Source organism: Rattus norvegicus, chromosome 1 (assembly GCF_021556685.1).
Source record: "Rattus norvegicus strain SHRSP/BbbUtx chromosome 1, alternate assembly SHRSP_T2T, whole genome shotgun sequence".
Taxonomy (NCBI): Eukaryota; Metazoa; Chordata; class Mammalia; order Rodentia; family Muridae; genus Rattus; species Rattus norvegicus.
Window position 1 is genome coordinate 133,241,899 of NC_141534.1, and position 17,300 is coordinate 133,259,198.

Sequence of the window (17,300 nt, forward strand, 5' to 3'; positions counted from 1 at the left end):
AATCAGCTAATTAAGACCTAGGCAGCTCCAAACACTGCCTCTGAGGCTGCCAGCTGCTGGTGCTAATACCAAGCTGTTAGTCAGAAACAGAAAAAGAGACCCACCCCCACGCCTGGCAGCTGCTCCCCCACCCCACCCCCACACGCCCACTACAGGCTCATTTTCTTCTCAAGTGCATGGCTTCTGGCTTCAATGGAAATTCCGAAGAACATTTTAACCACTTTGACCCTGAAGAATTTTATCTTTGACACTTCTCTATTGTGTATTCCCCATAATTCTTCAAATTCCCCAGAAGGAACAAAATTCTCTAAGAAATATCTGGGGTGTAAAAAATCCAGTGCTATCTCAAAAGGGGTGAAGTGAGGTGGGGAAGAGGAGGGAGTAATTTTGGTGGCAGTCATGGTTTTATTTGTAGCGCGTGCATGCATGCGCGCGCGCGCACACACACACACACACACACACACACACACTGCCTTTTTTTTTTTTTTTAAGAAAGGAGGCATTCTTAAAGGAAACCAGTTAGCCACTCTTCCAGGTTTCCCTCTAGACCCTGCTACTACTGATCTGGTCTGTACTGATATATTTGTCTGTTCTGACCATCTCACGGCTGAAGTCAGGAGCAGGTGGTACTTTGTGTGGCCTCTTAGTACAATGTTTCCAAACCTCATCTTTGTAACTGCCTACAGCAACATTTCTTCCCTTTTTCTCTTGTCAAACACTACTGCCTTGTTTAGCTAGGCCGGTTTGTAGAATGTTCATCAGGTTTGGGGTTTTGTTTTGTTCTTGTGGTGGCCATTTTTGCTACCACAAATAGCACTGGGTATAAGATTGTGTGTACAAGTTATCATGCAAACAGGCTTTCATTTCCTTTGTGTGTACTATGTTACTTGGGAACATATTTTTCTTGGGAAAGTTACCAATCTTTCCCAGGGTGGTTGTGACATCTTGCATTCTAACTGGCAGTGGATTCAGGTCCCACTCTGTCCACTCGCTCACCAGTGCTCCCTGTCTTGCCTTTTGATGCTGCTGTGACAGTGCAGGTGACGTGGTACCTCACCCTCCTCTCTATCTGGGCTTCCTTAGTGATTCATGCCGTGTGGCTTATATTCATGAATGGACACAACGGCCAGGCCATGTCTGTATCTCTTTTCAAGAACTGCCTCTTTTAAGCTGGGATGTTTGTTTTATTACTGAAGTGTGTTATTTATATATTCTAAACCAGATTCTTGATAAGATAAATGACTCTTGACTCTCTCACCCAAGCATTGGGCACTGCGTTTTCACACTGTTCATGATGGAGAATGACGAGCTCCTAATCACCGATAGGAGCCAAGACTTGGCTCTCTTTTGTTGCCATAGGGTTAAGCTGCTGCCTAGTCCTAGGGCATCTCGTCCTCGGCGTTCCGTGGTTTACCTCTGACATTTAGGTCTGTGACCCAGCTTTAGTTAGCTGGGCTCTGTAGAGAGTATGGTCCGAGATGGAGGGTAGCCAATTATCCCAGTGCTGTTTGTTGAAGACTGTCCCTTCTCCCACTGAGTATTCCTGGCATCTTTGCTTTATAAAAATAAGCAACAAATGATTTATTTCTGGACTCTCCATCATGTCCCACTGATAGAAGGATCTATCCTCACGCCAATACCACACTGTTTTGATTAGTGTAGTTAGCTAAAATGTTTGGAAGTCAGAAAATATGACTTCTCCGACTTCACTTGAAATATGTTTTGACTTTCATGAGGTCCTTGCATTTCCATATGAATTTTAAGATCAATTTGTCATGTTTGGCAAAAATATGTCTTTGGGGGGATTTTGATAGTTATTGCCTTAGATCTGCAGGTCGCTCCTCCCATCCTGTTACTAAGTCTTCCAGTGCCATGGCTGGAACTCCATGTAGCCTGCTTTCCTCTTATGCACAAGGTCCTAGATCAAGTCCCAGGACCCCGCCCCACCCCCCAAAATAAAATCTTTCTGATCCATAAACATAAACATATGGTATCTTTCAATTTACTTAGATCTTCCCTACTATGTCTTAATAATTTGCTGTAGCCTTCCGTGTAGAGGACTAACATATCACATCTTAGATTTATTCTGAAGTGTTTTATTGTTTTTGGATGGCGCCTAAACATCCTAACTTTTCCTTCCCAGTGCAGCAGATTTTTGTTTCCCCCACACCTTCCAGCCCACTGCACTGCCTTCTAGTAGTTACCTTAGGTTTTTCCTTGGGACTTGCTGTGCATGCAGTGTTACCATGTGCGATAGCAATAATCTGACCCTTTTGGCTCCTATATTTATGTCTTCTATGTATTTATATATTTGGTTGTTTATTTTTGCCTAATTGCTTAAGAGCCTCCAATACACAATTGAGTAGGAAAAGCAATCAGGATATGCTTTGTAAAGACCCTTCTCCTAAGGGGAGAATCATTCAGTATTTTGAAATTAGTTACATCGTTAGGTGTGAGGCTTGAGGATATTACCGTTCTACTCCTGGTTGCCAAGTATTTTCTTTGTCTATATTGAGATAATCATGTGGATTTTATCTCTTATCAATATGGGTGGTTACCTTACATTCCTGAAGTAAGTCACATTGGATCACAGCATACAATGCCTTTTAGATGTTATTTAACTGGATTTGCTGAAGTTTCATGTGTGACTATGCTATCTATGACATATGTGTGTATTTATGTGTATCTATAATGCTGTCTATGACACGGCATTGTCTCTAGCACTATCTGCATCAGTATAAGTAGCCATTACCAAGGCAATACCTACACCAAAATTTAAACAAAACCATGAAATACAACTATATATATATTAGTGTATATCATTTTTGAGACAGGCCATATCTTTAAAGTAGCAAATATTTATTCAATATATGGTCATATAATAAAATACACAGTTATAATGATACTCCTGACATTTATGTGCAATATTATACATATTTATATTTGTGCAGATATATGTGCAAGAAGATAGATTAGTGACCATATATCAAGCCAATAAAGGTGTTTCCAATAAGAGAGATAAATGAGATAAAGTGTACTTAAGATCGAGCTGTTCATGAAAGTCCTACCATCTACAATCTCTTACATTTTGTGTAAACTTAAAAAATAGGAATTGTTTTATGGTAAAGGTGATTTCAACTGGTACGGGTAAATCTGTGTTCTAACTAATTACACGATAAGCCAGGGAGAATCTCCTTCCCTACTCACTGGCCGGCCCCTCACAGCCTCACAGACCGGTCTATACAAGTAGTTGGAGCAGTTAGAACTGTGTCTCTTAAAATTGTGACGGTACAGAGAAGCAGCACAGGCTCTGAGGCCACGAAGTGCTTGGCCTTCCCTCTCCACTGATTTGCATTAAGAACTGCTTAGGAGCCGAGCAGAATACAACTTGGAACATGCATGGGGGCTCCTCTCTGACATCCGGACCAATAGATTCACAGATTCATAATATGACGGCACTGATCGGAGGTGTTAGAGAAAGAAAGGGAGCTTCAGGGTGTGTCCTTGTGGCTGTATCTTTTCTGTTGTGTTTTGTTGGTTTTCAGGGATAAGGTTGCACTATGTAAGACTGGGCTAGCCTGGAACTCATTCTGTAGACTAGGTTATCCTTGAACTCGTAGAGATATGTCTGTCTCTCCCTCTGCCTCCTGAGTGCTGGCATTAAAGGTGTGTTTCATGTCCAACCTGGGCTGTAGCTTTCCCTGGCCTGCTATGGTTATATTGTATACGAGATATGTTCTGTAAAAATTGCTTTGTCTCTACTGTATAACTCACATACTGAAATGCAGCCTAGTATAGCTACTCCTGTTGTAATCAGCAAAAGAAGAAAGAAAGGATGGGGTTAGTATTTAGCATTCGTAAGATTCTGCAGAGAGGGTCTTTGTGTCCTAAGGATTTAATAGCTCTGTCATTAATGAGTTAGTGAAGTTAACCCATTGTCATTGTGAATCTGCTGAAATCGTGGTACTGTTTTTCTCTCCAATGGTACAATTCAACAGAATTTATAATCTCCATGGCTTAATCCAGTTGATTTCGACCTTTCTGTCGCTGTGACCCTTTAATCCAATTCCTCATGTTGTGGTGACCCCCAACCCTAAGATGATTTCATTGCTGCTTCATAATTGTAATTTTGCAGCTGCTATGAATCGTAATGTAATGTAAATATTTGGGGGGGAGGGGGGAGAGAGGTTTGCCTAAGAGGTTGCAACCCACAGATTGAGAACCACTGGTTTAGGTGCTGTGTGTATCTGCACTTTGCAAAATGGTCACCTTGTTACCTCGTAATATACTGTTTGCCTTTTACATGAATGTTTATGCACCTCATGGCTGCATTTTAAATCCTCCTCGTACATCGAAAGCATGTATAGCATCAGATCAACAGAAAGCATGTGTGCATTGTGAATGCATAAGGCATGGTGGAAGTTAAAGCATTGAAATGTTTTTTAGTGTGATGTGATATAAGTCAATTTAGTTTTTAGCTTGATTAGGTTGTTTCCATTATTGAGCACCATCTTTATAATAAAGGGGCACCTGTAACGTGAGAAATCAAGATGTAAATAATTCCTCCAGATATTTTCTTGCCTTCACGTGGCTGGACCTAGAAATCTCTAAGTATGTTTTCAAGTGATCACATTTGGGTCACACAGCATCCTCCCAGAGGCTGAGGCAAATGCATGGTACCCTTGTCTCAAACCTAAACATGGATGTAAACGATTTCCAGTTTCCACTTCAGAATCCCAGGCCACATTGAGCTACTAACTGACATAGTAAACTTGGCATTCCCTGACTGGATCCCTGACCACCTCCAGGCATTTCCACCCTGAATGGTCACTAACTACCCTCGTCCGGCACCCTGAGCAAACAGAGCACACAGCACTCCCCCTCTACATGGCGATAGTGAAGGAAGCAGGCCAAGTGCATGCTACAAAAGCCACAGAAATCACCAGGGCAGTAGAGGCAAGAGGTGGTGCATGGCAAGGGAAGGGGATGGTTTCATTGTAGGGTGACTCTCTCTGCTTTTGTTATGATCCTGTGGACGTTCAGAGGAAGGGTAAGCTGCATCAGAGCATGAGGGAACTTCCAACAGAGGAGCGAGACCAGAGCAGTTTTTCTGATGTGCCCATGTTGAGTGCGGGCAGCTGTAGCAAGGTGCTGCTGGCTGGGAGGCACAAACAGTAGAAACTTGGTTCTTACCCTGGAGACGGATAGTCTGACATAACTCTGTGGGCAGGGTCCGTCTGTTCTTCTCCGGCTTTTGGTGGTGTGGGCATTCTGGTGTTCCTTACCTTGTACAAGATTCACCCATCTCGGGACTGGAGAGAAGGCTCAGTGGTTAAGAACACTGACTACTCTTCCAGAGGTCCTGAGTTCAAATCCCAGCAGCCACATGGTGGCTCACAACCATCTGCAATGGGATCTGATGCCCTCTTCTGGTGTGTCTGAAGACAGCTACAGTGTACTTATATATAATAAATAAATCTTTAAAAATAAAAGATTCACCCATTTCCACTGTTGCATTCTCATGGCATTTGCCTGTGGCATATCTGTGTGCAAATCCCCACCCCACCCCCAAAAGCTATTTTAAGGCTAGATGGCTCAGTAGAGAAGGGAGCTTGCCCCCAAGGCTAGTGATCTGAATTGATCCCTCAAACCCACGTGGTGGAAAGAGAATTGACTTTCCCAAGTTTCCCCTTGACATCCACACATGTGGCGTGACACAAGTACTCCCACATGATAAACAAGGAAATCCAATTTTTTAATGGAAAGTTTCCAGACTAAGATTCTGCTGCACTCCATATGACTTCATCTTAGCTAAATATGTGTGCAAGCTCCAATTTCCGCATGAGGTCGCACTCTAGAGTTTGGATTTTGTCCTGACTGGTGCACATTGCCCTCTGTAGAGGGACTGGGTTTGGGGTTTCAAACCATGTGTTCACGGAAGGGGACTGCAACTCAACATAGAGTACCTACCAGTAGAACAGTCTAGAAACGGAAGGTAGACTCCACTTCTCAGGCTGTCAGCCTCAGTCTCTGAACTCACCACAGGGGGCGCAGTTGGGCAGTTTAAATGGAGGATTCCATGTGGGCCTCTGATCCAAGACTGAGGTGTGCCTCAGCTGTATGTCATCTGTCACCACAGGTTACATCGAAGCTGTTGTCATTCCTGCTGGAGCTCGGCGGATCCGTGTGGTGGAAGACAAACCTGCCCACAGCTTCCTGGGTAAGTTGCTGCCCTATGAGTTGATTCTGATGACTGGAGTTGTAGTTCCAATACTAAATCTTTCTCCCAGTTTTATATATACCTGTCTTCCCTGTATACCTTCTCCCAGGTATAACCCTGGTGTTTCACTTGCACTTTCACTAGAATACCATAAGTCCACCTAAGTGGACCAGACAGCACTTTTCACAGTATGACCCAAGGTATGTTGTGGGGCGAGAGTACAGTCAGAATCACCACTTTCGGACAGGATGGAAAGTAAAACTGTGGAAGAATCCATGAGGCATTGGGGAAGTGTGTTTCCCAACAATCCCTCCTGGAGAACCCAGTGCAGTTAGCCCAGGCAGCAGAGAGCCATGGGCCATCATCTTTCAGCAAGCTCCTGCAGGCTGCCAGTGGTGCTGGACATGTCTCTTGCTGAGGTAAGAACAGTGGTTCTAAGCCCAATGGGGACACAGAACAGCACCGGCCCTCACCAAGCTCTGGGGACCTAACTTCATAGTAACTGACTTCGAGCACAACCACTTACATAACTCTAAAGGGTTGAAGTCAGTCCTGACTGGTGGGACAGACTCACTGAAACCCCTCACAGCTTAAAGGAGGTCCCCTGAGTGACTCCAGTCTGGCCATCAACCCCCAGCGAAGATCAGCCTGGTTCTTAAACATCAGGAATAGGAGCACCGCATTGCTCGCCTGCCCTTCTCTTGCTTGGTCTAGCAGGACAGAGATGCTGTCGTCCATATCCTTTGATCAGCCACAACGCCATGATCCTTGTCTGGGTTAAATTTCAAACTAGACATGGCTGATTTCTTCAGAGGCCCCTCTCTCAGCTTCTGTTTCGGGGTGTCCAGGGTGTAGGGGAGGGGCATAAATCGCCTAGTATTTGGGGGGCCAACCAAAATTGCCCATGAAACGTTTCTATTTGAACTTTTAACACTGATGGAAAAAGAAACTGTGTCTTTGACCACATTCCTACCTTTTTAGATTACACAAAAGTATCCGTACCTGTTCTTAGAAACGGTCACAACTTGGGTTAACTCTGCTGAGACAGACACAAAGCTGACCTCTAGCAGGGGCATGTAAATCAAGACCACAGAGCTGTTACAGAGAACGTAAGACAATGACAATGGTGCTATTATAGAGCCTTCAATAGCAGTGTTGTCCTTACAGAGGAGGAGACACTCCAAGGTACACGGCACATCTGCCTCGGAAGAAGTGTGGGCACTGTCCCAGCCCAGCCTCACACACTCCTCCCGAGCTGGACCACCACACAGAACAGTGCTTCTAAAAGCTGTCTAAAACAAGCCTTATGCTGTTTTGGGCAACTTTCTCAGAATGGCAACCTTCTGCTAAATTCCCAGAGATCCCTCCCCCTTCTGCTTACCTGAGAAAATGGGTCAACTTCTGCAGTGTTGACATCAGAAGTCTTTCCACTTAGTGTACCTCCCTGCCCCCCACTTACGTCTCCCAGCTGATGCTCTAGGAATGAAGCCTCCTGCCAGAGAATCATGTTTCTTTTCCCAAGGGCGAGGCACTGAGACTCCACAAGAGACTAAGGTCAGCTTTCACACTTACCTCACAAAAGTATGAACCCAGTAGTCTAAGAGCTGGCCCCGTTCTTAGTGCACCATGGCAGTTCTTCCATAAAGCAGCAAAGTAAGTCCTTAGACTCCCAAGATCCATCTTGCCTGACCCATCTCCATGAGTCCGGGAAAAAGAACAAAACCACCTCCATGACTGCTCTTCTGCAGGGCAGAGGGCAGGGCCACAATCCACAAATCCTCAATATCTAAGCCCTAGAATATAAAGGAACTTGTCACTGGGACCCACATGAGGGCTTGCTGTCACTGTTGGCCCTGTCAGCTCTACTGTGGAAACCTAGAGGCCACCTATGCAAAGAAGAGAGTAGTAACATCCACATTTGTACTTCCCAGTCACTAGGCAGTGCAGCCCTCTCGAGATCCAACCCCTACTCCCCAGTTAACCACAGAGCATCACTGTGCTGGATTTGCAGATAGATGGCAAGCAGAAGCCCCAGGGGGCTTACTTTTGTGCCCAGTTCCACACTCTACCTGAATCCATTTCAGTCTAGAGCCTCTCAGAATCGCCAGTGGAGTCTAATCAGGACCAGAGGGGACTGTCAAGATGGTATTTCATTGCGCATCACTGCCATTCTGTCTCCCAAGAGGAATAGTTTAAATGTCTGAATGACTTGGCTCCCTAGAAGCAGTGTCTCTATGGGAGCCTGGAACCAGCTTCGGTTCCCTTACCTTCCCCCCAGATTCATCACCCAAGCCTTCCAGGCCCTGGCACATAGATAGGAGCAAGCCCGCAGGTGGTCCACGCTCACCAGTTCTGTTTCTAGTCAACTCCAGCAGGCCGTGTTTCCACTCAAGGCTGGGTGCTCTGGAAGTCAACCCAGTTTAATTGTGAATTACTCTTGCCTTTGCCGGGAGCACTGAAGAATCTCAGCCCCGCCTACCTTCAGCCCACGCTGGCTGGCTTTCTGCTCAAAACCACCTAGAACAGGAAATGCTCCACAGTTTGTATTCACGGCTAAGAACAGAGCTGGCTGGACTCCTAGTGGAAAGAAAAAAAGGAAAACAAACCATCTGACACAGTGCCAGGAATAGAAGTGGGTTGACTGTGGGTCAAATCTTCCAGTTGACTCCCGGTGGTGAAGTACAGAAAAGAACCCGCTGGCCTTCTGTGCCCCTCTGAGCCAAGAGAGAAGGGGTAGTAAGTGAGAGAGCCTGCCCCTGCATGGCCACGGCTGGCAAGGAGTGCCCTTCCTTGCTCCATGGAACACTTGTTATCTTCTCTAAGAGTGCCTATAAGTCCCAAGATGGAGGGTAAACATCTACCTAGAAGAGGGCCTGAGCTGAGAGTGGTTGGCTGTTCAGCATGTGACATTATATTCTGGGCTATGCAGAGGCCTTGTTCTGTCACAGTGGTCAAATCCTTTGTTCCTGTGGCACCCTGCAAAAAGTCTGTCCAACTATTGAAAGCATGTAAGCAAAATCCAAAGCATGCACTTTTTTTTTCTTTTTTTTTCTTTTTTTTTCTTTTCTTTTTTTTTTTTTTTTTTTTTTTTTGATCATGGTTTAAAACATGCGACCTCTGGCCCAGGCAGAGGCAGCTTGAGAAATCTCCTCAACAAACCAGAGCCTCAGACCTTGCAGATGAAACGAAACCACTGGTTGGCGGGATCCCGTTCTCTCTGCTGCAAACTGTTACTTGCCTATAAATCAAAGCATGTGGGATCATTTCGATGATGTCGCTGAATCTTCTCTGAGTCCCCAGGTCCTAGTGTAGACTGATTGGTCTTGACATGCTTACAGATTAAGAGCATTTGATGCCTGAGAGCTGAGCAGACGGCAGCGTCGTTAAGAAAATGGGCGTGTCATATACATCCGTCTCAGGACACATTCCTTCACAGAGGAGCTATCTTTCACAAACCATGCTTGGGCCCACTCCCCGGAAGGCAGAACAGCTCCTGCTGCAACCTAAGGGGACAAGAATCGCAACCCCATGAAGTCATTGAATCACTAGACTCCACAGGGAATCTACCCGTTCACTGTCAGAAATGACCTTGATGTCCCAACAGACCCCAAGACTGACCAGCCTCTCATCCTTTTGAAAGAAATGTAAAGTGCTAAATTCTGTTTGTTTGTTTGTATATGGAATATAAGAGCATAGAAATCTTATGTCTTTCTAGATGACAGAAGAGTCAGATGAGTTAAAAGCCATGCCCATGCCTCAGAAAGCTCTTGCTTCAAATTCTTCCTGAACTGAGAAATCATGGCAAACATATATATGAATATGAGTACCATTGTCCTGTGGACCCTGCTCAGATGTTGGATAGCATCCTGCCTCCTCCCCTAGGTGGCTGCACAGTTGAAATGCCCCAAGCTCACTTCCCTGCTGCGTTTGCTGGGACTGTAACATCACACAGACCAGGGAGCTGAGGCTGGACCTGATCCATATCCTGTGGTCACCCTTCAGGCTTCTGGCCCAGCATGGCTGACAGATACAGTTTCCAGGGACCCCTCTGAGCCACCAAAACTGGTTGTCAGTGGGTTGTGTAGTTGCTAGGCTCGGCGGGCAGGAATGGCTAGGAAACAGAAAGTCTCCGAATATTCTGACTGTAGCCTGGGGCCCCAAGGTGACACGGAGAAGTCTAGGCTCCAGTTGTACCGAGAGTTCATGGGAGTTTCATTTTGAATAACGACCTTAAGACTTGTGTCACCTCCAGTTATCTGCCACCTAGTAAGTGCTAACGTAGATCCTGTTGTTACTGTTTCTTTGTTTTTAATATTTTTATCTCGCCTTTTTAATTATATGTGTAGGCATATGCATACGGGTACCAGGGCGCCCAGAAACATTGCATTCCTGGAGCTGGAGTTCAGGCAGTTGTGAGCTGCCTAGTGTAGGTGCAGGGAATCAAACTTGGGTCCTCCGGAAGAACAGAACATTCTTTTAACCACCGAGTCATCTCTCTAGCCCTGTTTTCTGTTCGTTCGTTCGTTCGTTTGTTTTTAATGCAGCAATTTTTCTCTAAATGACAACAATAACAAAGGAAAAGAGCATCAGAACTCTACTGTAGAGGGTTCTCCTAAACGAGAAGGCCATAGGACCTCAGTCTGTGCTGCAGGAGGCAGTGCATGATCCCCTACCCCATACCCCGCTCTAAGCTTTGCACCAGAAGTGTAAGTTACAGTGTGAGGCCTCAATGGCCCAGAGCTCAGGCCTTGCCCCATCCAGCTGCTAAGTGTTGTCACCACATCTGTCAGTAGCCAGGGTTTTCACGTGTGTGTAAGAGAATAACATCACTTCCTGAAGGGATATCCACGTTCCCGGTGTTGGGGTGTCGGATCCTTGGGGGATCCTGGAGTTACATTGCCCTTCCAAAGGCCCAGGGAGGTAACAGTAAGATAGATGGTTGCTTAAGTTTTTCTTCGTGACTAAATAATGCTCCGATTCACGTGTGTGCCCCACACTTCCTTTATCCCCTCACCTGTCAACAGGCACGGAGGCTGACTCATGCCTTATCTGTTGTGAGCAGTGCTATAGGACACCTCTAGGTGTGCAGATTTCATTAATTACCAGAAGTGGGGAAGCCAGATCCCGTGCTGGATCTATAACTTTTCCTGTGAATTTCCCATAACGGCCGGGGGAAATGTACAGTCCTACCCACAGCATGCATGCTTTCCTTCTTGTCTTTGCCAGATCATGAGAACGCTCTGACTAGGGTGAGATGCGTCACATTTCCCCGATGACTTGTAATATTAAGGAGTTTGGGTTGGAGGGGTTGGTTTGTCTGGGGTTTTTTGGTTTGATTTGGTTTATTTTTTATTTTTAAGCCATTCACATCTCATCTTTAGAGAAGTGTCAAGCTGAGCAGAGTAGTTAAGGCCAGCCTGGGCTACAATGTACACCTTGTCTCAAATGGGGACAAGCAGGCTGGAAAGATAGTGTAGAGGTTAAGAAAACATACTCTTGTTACAGAGGACACCAGTTCAATTCCTAGCTCCTACAGAGTGGCTGACAACTCACTGTAGCTCCATTCTGGCAATCTGGTGCTCCCTTCTGACCTCTGCAGGACTGCCTACATGTGGTATGCATAAACTCATGCACACACATACAAATAAATAGAAATTAAAAGCTAAGCAAAGCATCACTTAAGGTGCTGGGGATATAGCCCAGTTGGGACAGTGCTTTGCTGGCTTGCAGGAAGCTCTAGGTTCAATACCCAGCAGGAGGGAGGTAGAATCAGGAAGATCAAGAATTCAGGGTCCCTCAGCTACATAGGGGGTTTGAGAAGAACTAGTCTAGATATGATGTTGATCACTGGGCTATCTTTGCCCTCTCCTTGGCAGCCATGAGGTGGAACTGTATGACGCTGTATGATATGTAGTAAACTAGATACAGAAAAAACAAGTCCTGTGTGTTCTCCCACATGTAGAGTATAGAATAGCAATTATCAGTATGTATTCTATACATGTATTCAACTCTCACGCTGAACCCCAAAACAGTACAACTAATAGTTATTTTTTTATCTCAAATGAGTAGATGAGTTTTTTCCAAGCTCTAAGATATCTTTTGGGCCTTGAATATACCAAGGTAGAACTCATTCATTAAGCAAGAAGCCATCTACTACCATAGGCTTGGACTGGATCCTGGCATCTCCATCCTCTGGCCTCTCCCTAAGTCCCACTATGGGAATCGGTAGTGACATAGGCAGCTGTGTTAGCAGATGTGCCATCAGCCCTCACAGCTCTTTCTCCCGTGAACCAGAAGTTTGCTTTCTGAGAGCCAGCCTCTGTCCTTGGTATCCAGAGAGTACAGTCCTCTCGCTTCAGGTGCCCACCTGCCCTCACGGAAGCCTCAGACCATGCAGGAGCCCCAGATTCCCTCAAAGGATAGGCTAGATAGCACTAATTTTCCAATGTTCAATTTCCTTTCTAGCTCTCAAAGACTCCAGTAAGAGATCTATCAACAGCGACTGGAAGATAGAACTCCCTGGAGAGTTCCAGATTGCTGGTACAATTGTCCGTTATGTGAGAAGAGGCCTGTGGGAGAAGTTCTCAGCCAAGGGACCCACCACAGTGCCCCTGCATCTGATGGTAAGTGCTGGCCCTGCACCTCTGCTTAAGCTGCTGGCCTAGCTGTGTTCAGAGTATTGTTCCCCAGAACCTGAGTGGAAAGGGATGCCTCTGGTTCCTGGAAGTTTGCAAGACTCCCTGCTACAGATCGATCTCTCTCTCTCTCTCTCTCTCTCTCTCTCTCTCTCTCTCTCTCTCTCTCCCTCCCTCCCTCCCTCCCTCCCTCCCTCCCTCTACTGTTTTCATTTGTTCATTTATTTGTATGTGAGGCATTTGTATGTTCTGTGTATGTGGCATTCAAGCATGTTCTTGAGAGTATACAAGTGTACATTCTTGTACACATTTGTACATGTGTGTATAGATGCAGGAGGTCAGCTGCCAATGTCTTTTCTTGGTCACTGTCTACATTTATGTTTTGAGACAGGGTCTCCCACTCAACCTGAAGCTCATCGATCTGGCCAGGCTGCTGGCCAGTAACCTTCATCAGTCCCCTTATCTCTGTCCCCACATACAGTTCTGGGATTACACCCTCAGGGTGGTGTGTCTGGCATGGGTGCTGGGATCCAAACTCAGATCCTCGTGTTCCCATAGCACGCACACCACTGACTGAGACATCTCCCCAGCCCCTCACCTCTCTCTTGGTCTTATTCCTTCCGCCTTGAGGTTCCTCCCAGGAATCTCCTTCTGGCTTCTCACTGGAAGAACAGCTATCTTTTTCAGAAGATTCTTCCAAGACAAGAATTGCAATCACACGAGTGACAGCCAGGGAGGGACATCTGGTACCCATTAAGCAGATGGACATTGTCTTAGATGGGGTTTCCAATGTGGTGAGAAAACACTGTGACAAAAAAAAAAAAAAAAACAGCTTGGGGAGGAACGGGTTTGTGTAGTTTACACACCCAGAGTTGCAGAGAGGAGCCAAGGCAAGAATCAAACTGGGAGTAGGGGGGCCTGGAGGCAGGAACTGAAGCACAAGCCATGGCGGGTGCTTCTCACTGTCTTGCTCCTTGAGACTTGCCCAGCCTGCTTTTGTATAGCACCCAGAATGACTTGCCCTTTGATAGCCCCACCCACACTGGACTAGACCCTCCCACATCATTCACTAATTAAGAAAATGGCCCACAGGCCCCATCTTATAGAGGCATTTTCTCAACTGAGATTCCCTCCTCAAGTTGACATAGCACTAGCCAGCACAATTTGTGCCCCAAGTCTGTTTTTGCCTCAGATAGCAGCACACACAGAGCCACCCCACAGCTGAGAAGCACCTTGTAGATGTGAACTGTGGAAGCAGTGTGTGGTCTGTACTACACAGATTGGCCAGATTCAGCTTCTGGGTGCCGGGGAATCCGATAAGCACACTTACTCCCCAGGCGGTCTTCAGAAACCTGTATACACGGGCTAGACAGGATATCAGTGTTCTGTTATGTCCTGGGAACTCCACCTATGCCACTCAGACATGGGCTCAGTATCCAAGGCCCCCAGGGGAATCTGCCACATTTTTTTCCTCTGGGTCTGAGTAGTCTCAGGGACTATTTATGACAACACTCCGTTGTGGGTAATTTTCTGAAGGTGCTGGAGATTGAACACAGGCCTTGTGCATGCCAGATGATACTCTTTGATTCTGTTCTCCCAAAGAACAGGGCTCGTAGCACTGTGTGCATTTGTTATCAAAGCACGTTGTCTGAAGCGCCTGCCAGTCCCAGAAGTCTCCCCACCCCCCATTTATCTATGCCCCTGGAGATGAGCTAACACTCAGAAGATTCTCTGGCCACCACCTACTGTGGGTGTTGAGTGTGACCTCATGAGGGAGCTGACCCCACTGTAGTTTCTGCTGAGCTGAAAGCCAGCCAGCTTCTATGTGTGCCATAAACCTTCTGGGGATCTGCCAGCCATTCCGCTGTAGATCATTTCTGCAAGTGGGATCTCTGGGACCCAGGGACCTATCCCAGAGCCATTTCTCCAGGATGAGATTGTTTCCCAGTTAAAGCCTTTGAAACAACCCCCACAACTATTCTGAGTTCAAAGCAAATATTCAGAGGGGCACAGAGAGAGGGCTAGAGACGAAATGAGGCTCACGTGGGAACGTCAGCTTTCAGTGCAGGAGTTTGTCTTCTCTAACAAGCACTGAGGTGTGCATAGGACGCCTCTTCACTGAAAGCTCTTATAAACAGATGGGTCTTTAGCTCAGTGAAGGGTGTGCACAGCCTAGGTCTGTTAGCTCAGTGAAGGGTGTGCAAAGCCTAGGTCTGTTTGGACCATAACGGAAATCAGAGAAAACATCTCATAACCAGCTGGATTTCCAGCCCTTATTTAATGTTTGGCTGCTTTTTCTCTTGAAATGTGCTCTTGACTCCATAGCGCTTCAAGGCTCCTTCCCTCTGAAGAACAAGCTACAGTCCCCCACACCGGAGGCAGTGTATTACAGTCACAGTCAGGGGTACCCTCGGAGTCCTAGAGATTAGCATTTGAAACCAATTAGACATACGCATACCCTGATCATACACAGCTATGAAGCTGGTGCCTCACATGGAGCCTCAATTTGCTGGTCTCATTCCCACACTGAGATAATAAGGACCTCTTGTAGAGACTAGTTTAGTGCATTTAGTTTTGGGGGCTTGGGGGTGTTTGTTTGTTTCATTGTTTTGATTTTTAGCAGGAAGCATTTCTCCAAGTGCACCACTGCAGGCCTATTGGCTAGAGAAGTAAACGCTTGTTGGGGCTATTTCTAGAGCCCATAGCCCCATCCTGCAATTCAGCCTTGAAGGCGCAGGAAGCCTTGGGACAATTACCTCCTGTCACCTGACACTTCCATCCCGGTCTGCCAGAGCCCAGGCAGGTGGGCTGTGTACTCTGTCTTTAGCTCCTGCTGGCCCGTTCTCCCAGGTCTCTGTGGCTGGAAATGCACTTGCTAGCTGCTCAGTCTCAGGGACACACACTGGTCTACAGCCAGGTCTGTCTCCCACAGGAAGGCCTGCTTTGCCTCCTGTGTCTACCTAAAGCCAGTGGGGCACCTGGCGGTTTTACAAGGCTTGTCATGATTTTCCCCAGGCAAAGCACAGACCCTTCCGTTCTGAACCCTCACTGGGATTTCAGATGCATGGTCCCCAAGCTGTAGAATGGCTCCCACAAGCGAAGCTTAGATACATTTCCATGCCTCCATACACACTTGGCGCCAGCCATGAGCCAGGCCCCAGCCTTCCAACAGACATAGATGTCATTCAGGCAGGATACCCTCAGCTTTCTGAAAACAGGTTCCCCCCAGATTCCTCTGCTGCGGGCTGTATCTTTCTCTTGAGTATACTTACTGCAATGTAGCGATGACAGGTGGTGGGCGATACCATCTGGAGGGCAGAGCTTGTCTTTGTTAGCAATTCTATTACTATGAAAAGCACCATGACTGCTGGGCAGTGGTGGCACACACCTTTAATCCCAGCTTGGCAGGCGGAGGCAGGTGGATCTCTAAGTGTGAGGCCAGCCTGGTCTACAGAGTCAGTTCCAGGACAGCCAAGGCTATACAGAGAATCCCTATCTTAGGAGGAAAAAAAAGGAAGAAGAGAGAGAGAGAGAGAGAGAGAGAGAGAGAGAGAGAGAGAGAGAGAGAGAGAGAGAGAGAAAGGAAGGAAGGAAGGAAGGAAGGAAGGAAGGAAGGAAGGAAACAGAAAGAAAAAAGAGTGAGTGAGTGTGTGTGTGTGTGTGTGTGTGTGTGTGTGTGAGAGAGAGAGAGAGAGAGAGAGAGAGAGAGAGAAGGAGGGAGGGAGAGAGAGGAAAGTACTAAGACCAAAAGCATCTTGAGAGGAAGTGTTCATTTCATCTTACCCTTCCAGATCTGTCAGAGGGAATTCGAGCAAGTCAGAAACCAGGACACAAGAGCTGAAGCAGAAGCCATGGAGGAACGTTGGTTCCTAGCTTGCCCCTCATGTCTTACACAACCCATCTTCTTATAGCCCAAAGAGAAGGCCCTCCCATAACGGTTGTCAGTCAAGGAAGTGCTGCCACAGGCCTGCCGATGGGCCTGTCTGCTATGAGCATTTTCTCTCTCCAGGTTTCTTCTTCCCAGATGACTCTAGCTTATGTCAGGCCAGCATAAACCAGCCAGCAAAGAAAGAGTTTAGCACCACTCTCAGATCCCTTTCTAGGAAGAGACACTATACGTGTCATTCTAATCTGTAAGCTCAGCCTTGTTGAGTTGATGGGAATTCAGACCCTGCTGCATGGTGCAGAAAAAATGCTATAAACAACCATGCAGTTCACCAACCCCACAAATCCCTCGTGTAAACAAGTCCTCTGTGGGACAGGAAAGAACAGAGCTGACCAATGATTGTGTGCTCACCCTGTACATCCACCAAGTCCCTGAGGAGCCTGAGGCTGAAATAAAGGGACACCCTAGCTTTAACCCGCTTTGGTCTCCAAAACAAAGCAGGCTGGTAGAGAAGCAGCCACAGGTAGCTCAGAGAACCCATTCCTCAACCTGCAGTTAC

General features: G+C 46.6%; 1 protein-coding gene across 3 annotated transcripts in view; it reads left to right on the forward strand.

Moving 5' to 3' along the window:
- Adamts17 (ADAM metallopeptidase with thrombospondin type 1 motif, 17) overlaps positions 1-17,300 on the forward strand; it is a 321,560-nt gene that overhangs the window by 218,109 nt on the left and 86,151 nt on the right. For all 3 annotated transcript variants that reach the window (XM_087655318.1, NM_001432137.1, XM_087655319.1), the window contains 2 exon segments: positions 6,140-6,220; positions 12,686-12,843. In XM_087655318.1, the coding sequence (XP_087511444.1) occupies positions 6,140-6,220; positions 12,686-12,843 (239 nt within the window).